This window comes from Colossoma macropomum, unplaced genomic scaffold, assembly GCF_904425465.1.
Source record: "Colossoma macropomum unplaced genomic scaffold, Colossoma_macropomum, whole genome shotgun sequence".
Lineage (NCBI taxonomy): Eukaryota > Metazoa > Chordata > Actinopteri > Characiformes > Serrasalmidae > Colossoma > Colossoma macropomum.
In genome coordinates, this window is record NW_023494814.1 from 69,781 (window position 1) to 87,283 (window position 17,503).

General features: G+C 40.2%; 1 protein-coding gene across 1 annotated transcript in view; it reads right to left on the reverse strand.

Moving 5' to 3' along the window:
* The window catches only part of dpp4 (dipeptidyl-peptidase 4), a 38,675-nt gene extending 22,806 nt beyond the window's left edge, over nucleotides 1–15,869 (reverse strand). Inside the window, exons 1-9 of the mRNA XM_036560235.1 lie at nucleotides 15,561–15,869; nucleotides 15,257–15,341; nucleotides 13,864–13,956; nucleotides 9,253–9,347; nucleotides 9,093–9,167; nucleotides 8,957–9,009; nucleotides 6,055–6,124; nucleotides 2,359–2,479; nucleotides 536–690 (exon numbers count right to left, since the gene is read on the reverse strand). Of these exons, the coding sequence (XP_036416128.1) occupies nucleotides 536–690; nucleotides 2,359–2,479; nucleotides 6,055–6,124; nucleotides 8,957–9,009; nucleotides 9,093–9,167; nucleotides 9,253–9,347; nucleotides 13,864–13,956; nucleotides 15,257–15,341; nucleotides 15,561–15,569 (756 nt within the window). The 5' untranslated portion in view covers nucleotides 15,570–15,869. The remainder of the gene's footprint in view (nucleotides 1–535; nucleotides 691–2,358; nucleotides 2,480–6,054; nucleotides 6,125–8,956; nucleotides 9,010–9,092; nucleotides 9,168–9,252; nucleotides 9,348–13,863; nucleotides 13,957–15,256; nucleotides 15,342–15,560) is intronic.
* Between the last annotated feature and the right edge of the window lie 1,634 nt (nucleotides 15,870–17,503).

Below are 17,503 nucleotides of genomic sequence, written 5' to 3' on the forward strand. Positions count from 1 at the left end.
ATGATGTTGTCATGGTGACTAAACAGAGTAAGGATATTTCTGTAATGCGGCCCTAAACGTCTGAAGACTTTAATGCCTCTAAAATCTACCCTTGCAGACAGTTATTACACAAAATGGTGTACAATATATGAATATGCTGCCTGAATCATCGTTTTACAATAGTTTCAAAACACATTCTTCAAAATCCATTCATGGTGGAGGGATACACTGAGGGTGTTGTGAGGCAAAATAGTCCCTAAAGAACATATTATTTCAGATTTATGACTATTTTCCATCATCAACATTCCATATAAACTCAGAAGACTCGTGTAGGTTCACTGGTGGTTTTGGATAGTGAATAAAATGTCTATATTTATGTTGTAGTCATGGCGACGCCTGGTTCCTATCACCACCACTGTAAAGAAATCTGAACCATTTCACACCAAACCACTCTAAATCACTCTCAATCTCAATCACTCAATTAGGCATAAATGTTTATTTGCTGGAATTGAAATTGACTCCAGTCCAGTGCAGAAGCACTACTATCATGCCTGACCTTGGGGTATGGGATGATGACCATCTCCGGGTACTGGCCATCTCCGTACCACGAGTAGTCGATTGTATGAACGTTGGTGTCGTTGAACTCAGCGAAGGCCAAGTACTTGCCCGTTGGTGACCACCACAGAGCACGGTTTGTGGAAAACATCTCCTCTGCACACAACAGCAACACAAATGTACATCATATAGAGGTTTGTTAAAATGATACATAATTACATTCCCAAAAATTACCCTCTATTGGTAACATTCAGGTACGACCACAGTCTCACTGAATAAACGAATGTTTTCACTACGCGAATGAGTGGCTTTAATTGTGTTGAGAGCTGTTCACCAGTCAAGTAATGCCAGTATGAGTCTTTGGTCTCGTTATTAGCTGTAAGACTCACATTTATAAAAGGAAACCCTTCTACAAACCTGTCAGGTTCAACACGGCTTCAAATAACGAGCCTTTCATTAAAGAGAAAACTCAAGCCTGACGGGAAAAACTGAAGCGCTACACGCGGTAAATGCTGGATTTAAAGGAAAGAATCAAAACAACTTGAAACGGACAAGGCTGAAATGGGTTTCTTATTCACCAGCTTATTTTTCCAATTTTCAGTTCCACCTTAAATGGTGCAGCAGTTACATTCTGGCATCAGAATGTAACTGGTTCACCATTTAAGGTGGACCAGAAAGTTCCAATAAGCCAACAGCTTTTAGCTTTGCTTGAAACATTGTGCATTCTGTAGTTTCTATAGCATGTGAGCTAGCTAGCACAACTAATCCAGCTAAAAAGTACACACTTAAAAAAGATGGTTCTTCAAGGGTTCTTTAGTAAAGAAAACTATTCTATATAGAACCATGGCCACTCAAAGAACCCTTTGCATGATTAAAGAGTTCTTTATATGGTGGAATCGGATGGAGAATGAGGTTCTTCAGATGAAGAATGTGCTGTAGATGGTTCTATATAAAACCCTTTTGGAAAGGGTTCTATATAGCATCAAAAAGGGTTGTTACAACCTGACATCGTTACAATAGAAGAACCCTTTCCAAAAAGGTTCTATATAGAACCATCTAGAGCACATTCTCTATCCATCTGAAGAACCTTTTTATGATGCAAAGAATCATGCAAAGGGTTCTTTGAGCATTCATGCTTCTAAATAGAACTATTTCCTTTAATAAAGAACACTTGAAGAACCATCTTTTTTAAGAGTGTAAGTTTTAATGAAATATGACTTGTAAGTAGATTAGCTGGCAGATTTAGCTATAAGTAGCCTGCTACCTAGCATACTTGCTATCCAAACTACAGGCTATCCAGCATTTTCAAGTTGTTGTGCCTCTTTTCTTTAAACACTGCATTTACTGCATGTAGCGCTCCATCGCTCTGACGGTTTTTCGGTAATGAGAGGCTTGTCGTTTGTGGCCGTAATAAATCTGATGCCGTGGCAAGCCGCTGAAGAATGGCGTTAGCTTAGCTAAATGGCCAACTTATGCAAATCTGGCCCCAATCCGGCCCAACTACATGGTTGGTTCACAACATTGATGCCATAATTGTCCCACAAATGTAGACACGAGGCAAAAACGGTATAAAGCTGTCCAGGATCTGTCCAGGATTCTGGTCCGCATGTCTGACATCTACCCGGTAGTCAGCACTCACACAGGAAAGCCAGAATTGGCCCAAAACTGTGTGCTGTCTGGGTAGCCTTCATCAATGAGCTTCAGGGAATTCCAGTTTGACCATTGGCTGCATATCGATACACCAGTTCCAGCACCATGCCCAATACAATGTCGCTACCATTGCAGTTTCCCTGCTATAGATTTACATAGTCAGCTGTTTCTTACCTTCATACACCCAGTCAGGGATGCCATTCAGGATCTTATTATGAGCTCCGTTGAAGGTGACTTGCTGCGATGGTGTGGTGGGGCTGTCCTTCACATACACATTATACATCCACACATACGCCTGGTTTAGAGAGAGGAGAACAGGGTTGTAACACCAGCTACAAGATATGAGTATAAACTGCCTCTTATTTTGAGTCAAGATCTTTTTAAATTCCCCATATCATAGAGAAATTAATTTTTCCTGACCATTATGAAATAATAGAGTCTGATGTTGTTGGTAAACATTGTAAAAGTTTCAAAAAGTACAGTTCACTCTCCAGTCCACACGGTCCATTTGTGAAAAGTGATGTCACGAAAAACAACACATTTACTTATATACCTATTTATTTTACTACATATATATACCTGCTCCGCCTACAGCAGTTTGGCTCCGCCCACTCACACTGAAGTGAGTGTTTCAGGAGTGTTTCAGCCCGACTGCTTTTTGAATGAGGCATAATACAGGGCAACCAATCAAAACAGTGCTCATTTATATATCAGTCTTGAAGGAGAACTCCTCCAATTTTCAAAATTTCTGAATAATCAAACAGTTATGACGTAAACAGAGTCATTCAGAGTGGTTTGGTGTGTCACTCTGAATGGCTTTGTTCACATCCAAACCATTGAATTATGCAGAAATTTGAATAATTGGTTGGATTCCCCTTTAAAGGGGGTGAAAGGACTTTGGAAAATGTTCATGCAGAAATGAATTATGACTGTTTTTGCTACATAAAATCACACAAACTTTATAAGTGGACCTGAGTTGATTAAAAATACAAGAACAATGTAAGATTTGTAGCATTAATATTTGCCTTCAACAGTGCATGATTCAGTGCGTGTCAGTGTCTGAGTCTCATAAGTACATGTTGCTGTGTAGCTAAAAGTAATAGTTACGCAGCACCTTGCAAGTGCGAACTATAAACATAAATCTAGATGGGAACGATTACAGGCCTGCAGATAAAGCACCGCCAGCACGAAGTGAGATAACCCTCTTGGGTGGAACCATGATAAAGATATTAATCTGACCCTTACTTACACTACGGTTTAAGTCTATAAAGTTACATGGGTCACACGAGGCAATGTCTTCTTGACCGGTGGTATCTTTTAGGTTTCTGAGTTCTGAATTTCTGCTACAAACATCTACCAATAGTCTAATATGCTAATCTGAAAAATATGAGGCCAAGTTTATGTTATTACCCATACACAGTATCAGACTGAGTTGATAATCAACTTTTCACCCCAAATGTAGCCAAGCCATGTTTAGTGTCTTTAGTTTGCATTTTTAGTTTGCATTTAGCACTGAAACTATGAGGCGAATGTAGGAAAAAAGTGGAAGCCTACACTGAACCAATTAGCATCATGCTAATGTGAATACCTAAATAATTACACTATTTTTTTTTTTTACTATTTTTCTTTACACTATTTTATTCTGTTAAATAGCATAGAATGGACAATGTAAGGACAAGAACTACAGCGAATGTAGGAAAAAAGTGGAAGTCTACACTTCACCAGTTAGCATCATGCTAAAACACCTACATTATTACAGTTTTTTCCTAACTCTGTTAAGTAACAAAGTATAGCCAACGTAAGGAGAAGAGCTACAAGGCTAATGCAGGAAAGAAGGAGACGCCTACACTCCACCAATTAGCATCATGCTAAATTATTACACAGGTTTGTCTTACTCTGTTAGTAACACAGTATGGACAAAGTAAGGAAGAGCTAGAAAGCTAAAGAAGCGGAAGCCTACACTCCACCAAGCATCTTTCCAAAAATACCTAAATTACACAGTTTTTTCTTACTCTGTTAAGTAACATAAATAAGGACAAGAGCTACAAGGTTAATATAGGAAAGAAATGGAAACCTACACTTAACCAATTAGCATCATGCTAACTAAATCCCTAAATTATTACATAGTTTTTTCTAACTCTGTTATGTAACACAGTATGGATGACGTAAAGGCAAGATTCAGGCTTCAAGATGGCTGCTACTAATGTTGGCTGCTATGTTACATTTCAGGGATATGCACACGTACGTAAGTACTCGGTTAACTGTTTGAGGGGCCAGTATTTGAATACTGAAATCACTATTCAGGCACTATTCAGTTTCATTATGGGAAGATGGAGAACACACACCGACCAACAGTTCAGTGAGACGGTAACTTTATGGTTTAACAGAACTGTAAAACATGGCAAGTTCACTCGCGTTAGAGAATAAGTATGTATACTACACTTTGCAGCTAGAAAACGTGAGTGCCTGAGTGTGGCGCTGTTAAGGACATGATTGAGAAGGCTAATGTTGAGCAGCTTCATCACTAACTAGGCCTGGTACACTAGCTGATGTCAGCTAAGTCCTGAAACAATGAAAATAAGTTTCTCTGAGAAACTAACATGCTGGCTAATTGTCCACTGAGGAGAAGAGCAAGAGGTTTTGATTAGCATTCAGTGTTGTACCAGTTAGCTTTGTTAGCAGGTTAGCTCATCCGAAAAGGCCGCCTCTGTTATGTGATTGGTAAGTTTTTGTGCAAAGCCAGCATTTTCACCCAAAAAGGTAAGCCTACAGCAGAGCCGGTTTATGGGGAGTCTGGCCACTTCCTACTTCCACCGTTATTTCAAAAACAGGACTGCTGAACAGCAGAGGGCGCCCGCGAGCGAGTCCTCAATGAATGGGAGTAAATGGAGCTCAACGGCTAAAAACAAAAAGTTAAATAGTTTCTAATCACTGAACCAGAACTTTCCTTTAATTTTAGAAAGCAGAAGGATGTATTTCACTAAAAAAACAAAGAAGTCCTACCCATATATTTCCTTTTTTCTACAGCAAACGGGTTTTGGACAGCAGAAGGCGGGCATTACTGCTGAGTGAGTGCTGATTGATTGGCGAGCGGAGCAGCTCATTGGCTGTTCACGCCCACAGACATAATACACATACATGGGGTGCAGTTTTAGACTCCTATAACTCGAGTTTAAAAGCTCTTAAAAATATAACAGCAGTGTTAAAATGTTTTATGCTGTTCTGTGTTCAGGAAATGAATACATTCTTTTACATTAAAAATGTTTAAGCATTTATAAACTATGATTTTGCTCAAATGCTCCATATCAACCCATTCATTTTGGACTCACTCGGGAGCGCCCTCTAGTGTTTGAGAAACCCGGAAGACATTGCAGAGTGGAAATTCTCATCTCTACAAGTTCTCTGCCTACAGCACTATGTTAGTGTCGGCTGAAGTCTGTTTTTTTCCTTCCCTGCGGTTTTCAGCCCTTACAGGACCTCAAATATCAAAATTAGCCAAATAAGAATGGTCATCACTATTGCATACTTCTGTCCATTTTTATAGATAACAGTACATCATACAGTGTCAGAAACCACATAAACAAGTCTATTAGAGATTTCTCAGTAACTCCACACGGTTTGAGGCTGATGTTTCATGATTAGCACAATGCTAATGTTCTTACCCGTTAACTTCTATTACATGTTAGCTACATTAGCCTTGTAGCTCTAGTGCTAAAACTAAAGAAGCAAACTTCAGACACCAACCACGTCTCGGCTCGTCAACTACATTTCAGAAAAAAGTGTATAGGTTTGATTTTTCCTAGAGCTCTCCCTTCACGGTACATTGGGTATGACTGAAAGAAACATGATCATTTGAAAGGTGATGCTTACTAGTTTGTGGCCAGTTGGTGACCAGGCCAGATAATGGACCTCATGTGGGATATCTGCAGTAATAAAAGTCCTAAAGGGAGAAGAAAGCGCTATTAATTGCCATAAGATTAGTTCATAAAAATAAGAATACAACATGCATTTTTACAGCCATTTTTAGCAAACTGATCTAATTCAGGTCTAATTTGTTTTTATCACTGTATACATTTTGCCTAAAAAATGCTACACTGTATGTCCAAAAGTATCCAGACAGCCCTTCTAATGAATAAATTCAGCTACTTTACCATTTTCCAAAAAAGTTGGGACAGTATGTGAAATGCAAATTATTTGTGAATCTACTTTGACCTGTATTTAAGCGAAAGCAGTGCAAAGACAAGATATGTAGTGTTTTAGCTTATCAACTTCATTGTTTTTTTGTAAATATACACTCATGCTGAAATTGATGCTGGCAACACTTTCCAAAAAAGTTGGGAAGGGGTTGATTTAAGACTAGGAATGTTGCTAAATGTTAAGAAAACATTTTAAAAGACGTGATGTTGAGCAAGGATGGGTTGAGGTGAGCTGGTTTGCCCAAAACTGCATCAGCAAACAGTCCAACTGTTTAAGATCAACATTGCTGAATGGGTATTTGCAAGGATTTTAGGTATTTCACTCTATACAGTGCATAATATGATCAAAAGATTCAGGGAATTCGGAATAATCACATCTGAATGACCATTTGTCACTGCATCCACAAATGCAGGTTAAGACTGTTCTGTGCACAGTGGAAGTCGTGTGTCAACAACGTTCTGAAATGCCACCATTTCTGGCAGACAGAAATGCCTTGTTGATGAGAGAGGTCAGCGGAGAATGGCCAGACTGGTTTGAACAGACAGAAAGGCCATATTAACTCAGACAACCACTCTGTACAATTGTGCTGAGCAGAAAAGCATCTCGGAATGAACAACATGTCCAACCTTGAGAAGGATGGGCTACAACAGTAGAAGACCATGTCAGGGTCTGACACCAACAGCATGAATCCACGGACCCAACCTGCCTTGTGTGAACAGTCCAGGCTGGTGGAGGTGGTGTAATGGTGCGGGGCAGAGGTCACTAATAGGCGGACCGTGGTCCAAGTCCGGACTCAGACACTGTTCTATGTGGACCTGGACCTGTATTTAATTTCGACTGGGTGGTCCTATTTTAATCGGTGTGTCATTTCTAGTAATTACAGTACCAGTTTAGCAGCCCGGGAAACTCATAGACCAACCGCATACGTTGTAAATATCACGTGATGCTACTCAGCCCATCAGATCTGTGCATTACGATGAGCACTGAGACTCGAGTGAGTGACACACACACAGGGGAGGGACGAGGCGAGAAACAGCAGTCAGAGAAGAAAGTGAGCCAGATTATTTTACATGGCGTGATCTAAAAAGAGAAAACTGACAATTAATGTTGTTGAAATGTTACTGAATTGTACTTTATTTGATTTGATATTCAGTTGTTGACTGTATAAGATGTTGATATACTTACTAGGCTACTTCAGTAAACAGTATATGGCACTGAGACATGATGCAAGTTAGACATTATGATGTTCTGGACCTTTGCTTGAGGAAATTTTCTCTAACTGGAGAAAATTCCTTACTGAATTTTAATTAAATACCCCTGGTGTAGGGAATGTTTTCTTGGCACACTGATAATACCAGTGAATCATCGCTTGAATGCCACAGCCTGTTTGAGTATCGTTGCTGGCCATGCGCATCCCTTCCTGACCACAATTTACCAGCTTCTAATGGCTACTTCCAGCATGATAATGCACCATGTCACAAAGCAGAAGTGGTCTCAAACTGATTTCATGAACATGACAATGAGTTCAGTGTTCTTTAGTGGCCTTCCCAGTCACCAGATCCAAATCCAATGGTACACCTTTTCGGATGTTTTAGTGCAGGAGATTCACACATGAAAGAGCACCTGGAAAATCTGCAGGAATTGTATGATGCAATCCCATCAACGTGGACCATCTTGTGGAATCCTTGCCACAAAAAATTAAGGCTGTTTTAAGAGCAAAGGGAGACCCTACTGAGTATTAATATAGCGTTCCTAATAAAGTGCTCAGTGAGCGTATATACATATTGTAGAGCAACATATGCTGCCATTTAGATTCTGTATTTTTCAGAGACGCCCATGTTTATTTCAACATTCTGGACGTGTTACGACAGCCTGGTTGCATAATCAGAGAATGAGGGTGCTAGACTGGTTTTCTATTAAAAATAAGTGGCGCATTATGAAATGCAAAATGCAACAGCGAAGGCCTCATACGCAAGCTGAAGCCTTGCGTATCTGAAAAATGGCAGAATTTTTGCTTCCCAGCTTGTGTCTTTAGTCATGACTGTTAAGTGCTGGTAAAAGGAAAGGTGATGTAACACAGTGGTAAACATGCTCCTGTCCCAGCATTCTTTGGAACGGTTTGCAGGTATCATATTTGGAATTGGCGGATATTTACAAAAAACAAAAGGTTTTATAAGGTAAACATCAAATATTGTGTTTTAGTACCATCAATGAAATGCAGGTTAAACACTAACAATTAACTAGTTGCTTTTTGTTTTTATTGCCATTTCACGTACTGTCCCAACGTTTATATGATCTCTATAGGAAGGCGCTGACCAGAAGAATGGAAGGCAATGGAGCCTAAGAACACCAGGCCAAATGCCAAGCTTTGGCTTGAGGGGTATAAAGCCCCCCCCAGCACTGGAACTACGTCCTCTGGAGTAATGGAGCTCCATCCAATACCTTTGGGATGAGTAGGTGTCTGCAATCTTTTGGACATACGGTGTCCATTAGTAGAACGACTGATGTCTTCTATAAATAATAATGATTAGTGTGATGTGATCTAATGTTAATGAGATTCCTGGACACTACTGACCCACTCTCGCGGTCGTAGATGGAGTAGGAGGCCGTGTAGGAGTGTCTCCAGAGCTGATGGAAGACAAAAGCTGCTTAAGTAAACATCTGTAACAGCTAAACAGACTTATCGGTCATTACTGCTGTGGATATCTCACCTTCGTGTAGTTACTCAGAAAACAGACAAACTTGCGATCGGCCGACACCATGTAATCGAAGGCCTCGACGCGATCCTACGACAAGGGGATCAGCGTGTTAGCAGAGAGACATCACTAAGCACACATTGATACATCCACATGATCATCTAGGACATCTTACAAACAGCTGGCGGCTCAGAAACTCCTGGCCGTTCTCTGAAGAAACGTTAAATAGTAAGACCGACCCCTCTTGCGTCTTATGCAGGTACTCGTTATCTGTGAAATAAACCAGAAAAATGCAGTGAGTCACAGTAAATGTGATGTTATTGCACATGAGAATGTTCACAGGATTTATTCGCAAAAGTTTACAACCATATTTGATTTGAGTCTTTCCTGCTGACTGTGCAGTACTGAAAGTCTTAAAAGGAATATTCGCTTTACTGTGTAATCCTAATCTGATCTCGTTGCGAAACTGCTTCGTCAACGTGATGAAGGCACTGTGAAGGCATTTACAAGCTTAGTTACACTAAATGACATGATGTTAACCCTTAGAAGTAAGGCGGAACAATTTGGGGAAAGTATCTCATTGTGATTTTTCTGACAAATATTGCTGTTGCAAATTATTTTCTATAAATTAAACACCAGGTTGGTTTTTTTTTTCAAGAACACCAACACATCCATTTATTCAGGCTTGAGGCTTGAATGCTGAACGCATTGCCAGACTGCCAGTTCACAAACTTTTAAAATGTCTCCATTTAAAGCCTGTTAACACACCGTTGAATAATGTAGAATACGATTCTTGCAATATGAAAACTGCAAATTGCAAATCTTTCAAATTGCCATTTCAATATAAAAGCAATTAAGTAGAAACCACAATTATAGCAGATGATAATAATAAATTATAAAACCATGACATCATTTTATGTTAATAATTTTACATAACTCGTTGCAACAAGCAGATAAATTCTGTTGAAAGTGCAGATTCTAAACTTTCAATCCATATCACACACAAGTAGAAGAGGAAATCCTTTTCATTTAAACCTACTGATATTTGTATGTAATTATATTTAAATATTATAGGAAAGCTACATTAATTAAAGTATATACTACTCAGTATATAACAATAAAACTGTCCCTTTTGGGCAAGGGGACAGTCAAAGAAACAAACTAATTAACAGGGGTGTAGCCAAAGGGATCCACCCTAGTTAACAGGGGTATAGCCAAAGGGATCCACCCTAGTTAACAGGGGTATAGCCAAAGGGATCCACCCTAGTTAACAGGGGTATAGCCAAAGGGGTTCCGCCCAAGTTAACAGGGGTATAGCCAAAGGGGTTCCACCCTAGTTAACAGAGGTATAGCCAAAGGGGTTCCACCCTAATTAACAGAGGTATAGCCAAAGGGGTTCCACCCTAGTTAACAGAGGTATAGCCAAAGGGATCCACCCTAGTTAACAGGGGTATAGCCAAAGGGGTTCCACCCTAGCATGACATATGGCCACCCATTCTGGCACCCCAGTTATGTAAAGTGAGACAGTCAGCCATTATCAATAAAGCAGTCACCAGAGAAATGTTCTCCTACCTACTTTGCGTGAATGTTTACACTTTACTGTAAGAACTGGATGATGCTGCGCTCAATAATCATTTTGTCTTTGCTCTGATTGGCTACTTTTCTGAGCAAACAAATTAGTTAAGGTTTTAACCAGCATTAAAGCTGCACTATGTAAGGATTGTGGATTTGGAGACCCCTCTGGTGGAAATGTGTAACTGCACACAGCATGCGGAAGCAACTTGGGCTGTGCTTTGATGAATCTGATGACTGAAAGAGAATTCAAAGAGAACTCAGTCGAAACTTGAAGGACACGTCTTCTGAGTTTGTGAGTGAAGTATCTACTATTGTGATCATGTCTTCATCAGTATAATGCTGATTTCGAGACCTAAACGTGGAGCTGGACCTTCTTTTTAAGTCTGTGATGTTAACACGTAAAGACGTGCGACGTGGTCTGAAAAAGATCTGACTCCTCTGACTTTTAAATGAATATTTCAGGCTTTACAGGGCTCACTCTGTGAACCACAGCATGACATGTAACAAATATGCTGTACTACACTGATGTAGTAATGTACATTTAACTGTGTACTACTAGCAAAATACCTTATGTCATGTTGCTTAAAGAAGCAGTTCACATTGGACCTCTGCATTAGGGAAACACAGTTAATGCACATAAATACATTAATACATCAATATAGCACAGTTCTTCTGTTTTGTTATACGTCGTGCTGCAGAGCACATGATTTGAACCAATAACACAGTATCCAGCAGTAGAAATGATACAAGGAACAAATACAAACATGGAACAAAACACTACTTTTCTCTGAACCTCATCAAAAACAGGACGAAAATCAGTTTCAAGTGTTTTAAACAACATGATTCACCAGGTATTTCAAAAGAAGACAGTTATTTTACCAATGTAGGCCTAATAATAGCACAAAAGAACCTCATTAACCCCTTAATAGGCCATGGGCCGACCACTGTCTTAGCATCTTAGCCTGCTATCTGAGCTATCTGCTGAGCTGCTCAGCTAGTTAACCCCTTAAACAGCCCCTTACACAGTTCTATATCCTCAGAATAGTTCAACAAGTCCCTGTAGTTACTGAATAATAAGCCTTAGTATGTAAAAAGGCTGGGATTTTAAGGGGTTACCTTCTGTTTCATTTTGCCATCCTACTAAAAATACTGGGTCTATCCTGCCCACCCCTCTGTAAACGTCCCAGCTACACCCCTGCTGGATAAATCAGATTTGAGAATGTAATTAGCCTGCGAACCTTGAGAAATCAAAAACACAGGCGCAAAAGTGGGGAGTCCACGGAAAATCTGATTCCTGAAATGCCCCCGATTCCCAAAGAACAGTTTGTTTGTTAGCCGATCTCTAGCAGGCCTGCTTATATTGTTTCTGACACTGTAGCACATAAACATGGCAGACAAAAGTCAGGCTATTTTTAGCTTCACAGCACAATTTAGTCCATGTTTATGCACAGCAGTATGTGGTACAGTGTTAGAAACCACACTAGCAAGTCTATTAGATATGACTTAAAGGGTCCATATCTCGGAAAATAAACTTCCCTCACTTTTTTGGAAAGTTTTAAGAAACCTAAACACTGTTAAAGCTGCAAAACATACCATTCAGTCCACATACAGTCCAGAGCTGTGTGTGAAACTGCCCTGTTCACTATACAGTGCACTATTTCGGAGTTCACCCGTTTGTAGTGGTGTCCGAAAACACAGTGCAGAAGATCCAGCGCATTCAAGCAATCCCACAATGCACCACAATCAGTAGTGCACAACGGACATACTCTACGGGATAGGGAATACCCATAATGCACTGCGTTATTTGCACACGAAAGTAGTAGGATTACCAGCTACAATGGCAGCACCTCCACAGGCCTCTCTTTAGACCTGATACAGATGTTAGTGAGCTCTTCTCAAGTGCGCAGTCAAACTCAGAGGTTATAGTGGTTATAGTGGACGGGGGGGCTGGACGTTTATAGTGTTTACATCACAGTAACGAGGAAACCTGTACGACGTAGTGTCCGAAATTGTTTACTACCATCACCGACTCTGTTCTATACACGGTTATATCCGCATATATGGATATAAAACATCAAGAACTGCCCATTTTGACTAGTGATGTCATGGTAACCAAGACTTTTACATATATCCACCCATTCACGCTGAGCTTATGCTGTGTTTGAGTGCTATATACCAGTTTTCCCACTTGTAAATTGCGCTGGTAAACTCGGGATTCGAGATGAGTTAACGGGACCTATAACGCGACCTTTCACCTTTCACACGAGTGAAACACTCTAATGTCGCAAGGAATGTGAAAAAATGTATAGCTGCGTTTTTATTAGGTCTACGTGCTTTTAAATGCAGCGAAGAAAAAGCAGGATGTTTATCCTCCGGACCTGGGCGTGTTCACAAACGAGCACCCGAACAGAGTAAAGCTGTATTTACTAGTTAAACAACTGTGGCCGGTTGTACCAGCTGTGTGTTCACCACAAACTAGTTTTAATGTTGAGCTTATTAGTTAGCAAATATTTACACCACCCAAGAAACAACATAGAAAACACAAAAAAAGACCAGAAACATGGCTTTTTTGGTTACTAAGCTAATAATTCCAATTGCTATACGCTGTGGCTCCAATCGTTACCCTCGTTTAAACTCGGAACCTGAAGCTAAATACCGACAGACAGCGGCTATAGATAATTAGTTTTATTCAGTTTAACCTGTCACCAACCTGCGTTTCCATGGCAGCGGGTTTATAGATCATGTTATCGTCCTGTTAAAGCAACGTACGCATTAGTTAGTTGTCACTAGTTAAAACATGACTTACGGATTTGTGGTGCAACCAAATTTAGTAAAATGATACTAACTAGTGTAACTAAGGACTTCGTAAAGACTTTACACACAAACTTAAGTATAAACTTACACAAACCTGGTGTATACAACCTTCTGATGAGCGTCTGAACGCAGCATTCTAAGCTGATTTTTGAATAAGGACCAATTAGAGCAGAGGTCACAGTCTTAAAGGCACAGTAACAAAAACAGCCTATTTGATTTTAGGAATAAGGAGAGGTTGGAGATTGGGTCGGAGGCATGCAGTTAGCGCCATGCTAATTGGTGGGGTATAAGCTTTCACTTGCTCACTACATTAGCCTTGTGGCTCCACTGTGGGACGACTGTATAAATTGAACTAGATTTTAATTGTAAAATGTTAGAAAGAACAGGACTGGCTCACCGGAGAGCCAGCGCAGGTTGAAGGATCTGGTTCTGATGGTGCTGTTGAAGTAGTCATTCAGAGTGAAGGTCCTCTGGGGGTCTTCTTTCTTCTCTGGAAGCACACATACACATTAACACTCACATTAACACAAACAAGCTGCTGTCTGCTATGGTAGTATCTGTAGTACCATAGGAGTGGACAATACTTCAGTATTTCACTTCATGTTTTATATCTTAAAACGTCACTAGTGTGACAGTTCGACATTATGAGAGTTAATATCTTCCCTTTCTTGAAAGTGCCCAGGCTTATTACATACTAAGGCTTATTATTCAGTAACTACAGGGACTTCAATGCAAACTGTCTGAGCTATTCTTAGCTTATAGAAGTGTGTAATAAAACTAGGGCCTGCTGCTGGGCTCTGGCCATTTAAGGGGTTAATATTATTTAAATAGTTTTTCAAAACTTCTGCATAAGAGTAAGAATTGTTCACAGTGGTGGTGATAGGAACCAGACGTCCACCTCTATAATCTCCCTCACAGACAGTTATTACATGAAATGGTTATTAATATGCTTCCTCATATCTGAGACGTTGTTTCATGATAGTTCTGAGAAGATTTTGGCCTTGAAATCCATTCACGGTGGAGGGATACATACTATGCAGGGTGTTATGAGGCAAAATAGTCCCCAATAAAACTTATTATTCCAGATTTTCCACTATTTTCCATCATCAACATTCCATATAAACTCAGAAGACTCGTGTAGGTTCACTGGTGGTTCTGGATAGTAAATAAAATGTCTATATTTGTGTTGTAGTCATGGCGACCCCTGGTTCCTATCACCACCACTGTAAAGACATCTGAACCATTTCACACCAAACCACTCTGAATCTCTCTGTTTACATCTTAAATAATTGTATTATGCAGAAATATTGGAAAATCAGTCGAAACTTTGACAGTTGAGGGCCGACATAGGTGACAAACGATACTCATATTGGTCAGTAAAGCTCTGGTCAGCTACTAAAACTATTGGAGTTGGCCTATACTACTTACTTTTAGCTTAATATCAGTATCAATTATGGCATTTTCGGATCGGACGAGCCCTGGTTAAGGGTCAGTTCAGCATTTCTACCGTCACCACAGGCATGACCTGAGCCAAAGTTCAAGCAGCACTAATGGCCTGACCCAGCAAATCAGTCATCCCTAAGCTACTGCTATGGAAACCGTAGCATCTGTGTCCGGCCTGGCCTTCGCAAGTCCATCATGGAGCCAATCAGCTCCACTACAAGGGTTTTGTGACATGATCCAACTCCAGTTCATTCAATAAAGCAATGAAATTAGTTCCGTCCTGTAGTGGACCAAGCAGAACAGTGGTGTGGTCTGCTATTGGGATGTTAGGCAAGTATGACACCTACCATTCAGAAACAAAGCTGTTGGGACAGCAATCAGAATCACCACCACGGCCACCGCCAACACAGCGAGGACGATCTTCCACACGTTCTGCCGAGTGAGGGGGGAAAAGCGTTAGAATGCGCGTTAAAGTAGACGGCCACGCGCGTAAACATGGGCGATACTGACTGCAAACGCAAGGCAACCGAGTTAGAGTGCTGCCCCCCAGCAAGACCACCCAGCCACGTTTACCCACGCGCGGCTGCAGTTGGCAGCTAAGAGCAGTGCATGCGTAAAAGCCGTGCGTAAAAGTCTTTGGAGCATACTGACCGTTCCCATCTCTGGCTCCCGGGCTGATTCAGAAAAGGGGGAAACACTCCGCGCTGAGCGGCCGATTACGTTCCTCTTCACTGATTTCTGCTGAGCGTGTTAAGAAAAGGAGGAAAGCAGGGGGCTGCAGGGCTCGCGAGGCTCTCCTGTTAAACATTAGCTCGCGCTCAGCCGTAAAAAGGGGCGACAATACAATCGCGACGGATTAAAGTTCATGTAAAAACATGTTGCACAATCTGCTCCGAGAAACAACACGCGCGCGGGGACGCTTTGCGGCGAAGTTCGCGCGCGGAGTCGCCTGAACTGACCCAGCTGAGCGGAGTGTCTCACGTGCACATTACAGCTTTCAGCACCTTAGCGGGGAACCCTGCACGGTAACACAGTAACGCGGTGTGAGGAGATCTTTAAAGGTTTATTCTGAACAGTGCGGAGCTGAAACGCCGCCGGGCTTCACGCTCCGGAAAGCACCTCAAAACTGAAACCATGTGCAGAGTGACTGGAGACGCAGTGTCGGGCGGAAATACTTTGGTAATAGATGATCTTTTGCACTCTACTTTATTTCCAAGAGCGCGTCACGTGCTCAAAGAGAGCAGGAGGTGCTTTGATCGAGTTATTTATTTACTTGTTTGCCTGTTTGTTTGTTTGTTTGTTTGTGTATGTATTATTTGGGAAGGATGTTGTACTGATAGTATTTACATTCATTATAAATAATAGTATTATAAATAAAATCAAAATGTTAAAAATAAAATGAAAATTAATATCATATTAATACAAATATTAAAACATATCATGGATATAATGCACAGTCTCTCAAGACATGCATGTTCACTGGTACGGCCATTTTTATCTATCTCTCTGTCTATCTATCTATCTGTCTACCTATCTATCTATCTGTCTGTCTGTCTGTCTGTCTGTCTATCTATCTGTCTCTCTGTCTATCTATCTATCTGTCTACCTATCTATCTATCTGTCTGTCTGTCTGTCTGTCTGTCTGTCTATCTATCTATCTATCTATCTATCTATATGTGTATCTATCTATCTATCTGTCTGTCTGTCTGTCTGTCTGTCTATCTATCTGTCTGTCTGTCTGTCTGTCTATCTATCTATCTATCTGTCTATCTATGTATCTATATGTCTGTCTGTCTGTCTATCTGTCTGTCTATCTATCTATCTATCTATCTATCTATCTATCTATCTGTCTGTCTGTCTGTCTATCTATCTATCTATCTATCTATCTATCTATCTGTCTGTCTATCTATCTATCTATCTATCTATCTATCTATCTATCTATCTGTATGTCTGTCTGTCTGTCTGTCTATCTGTCTGTCTATCTATCTGTCTATCTATATGTCTGTCTGTCGATCTATCTATCTATCTATCTATCTATCTATATGTGTATCTATCTATCTATCTGTATGTCTGTCTATCTATCAATCTATCTATCTGTCTATCTGTCTGTCTATCTATATGTCTGTCTGTCTATCTATCTATCTATGTATCTATCTATCTATCTATGTATCTATCTATCTATCTATCTATCTATCTATATGTCTGTCTGTCTGTCTATCTATCTATTTATCTATCTGTCTGTCTATCTATATGTCTGTCTGTCTATCTATCTATCTATCTATCTATCTATCTGTCTATCTATATGTGTATCTATCTATCTATCTATCTATCTATCTATCTATCTATCTGTCTGTCTGTCTGTCTATCTATCTATCTATCTATCTATCTATCTATCTGTATGTCTGTCTATCTATCTATCTATCTATCTATCTATCTATCTATCTGTCTGTCTATCTATCTATCTATCTATCTATCTATCTATCTATCTATCTATCTGTATGTCTGTCTGTCTGTCTGTCTATCTGTCTGTCTATCTATCTGTCTATCTATATGTCTGTCTGTCGATCTATCTATCTATCTATCTATCTATCTAT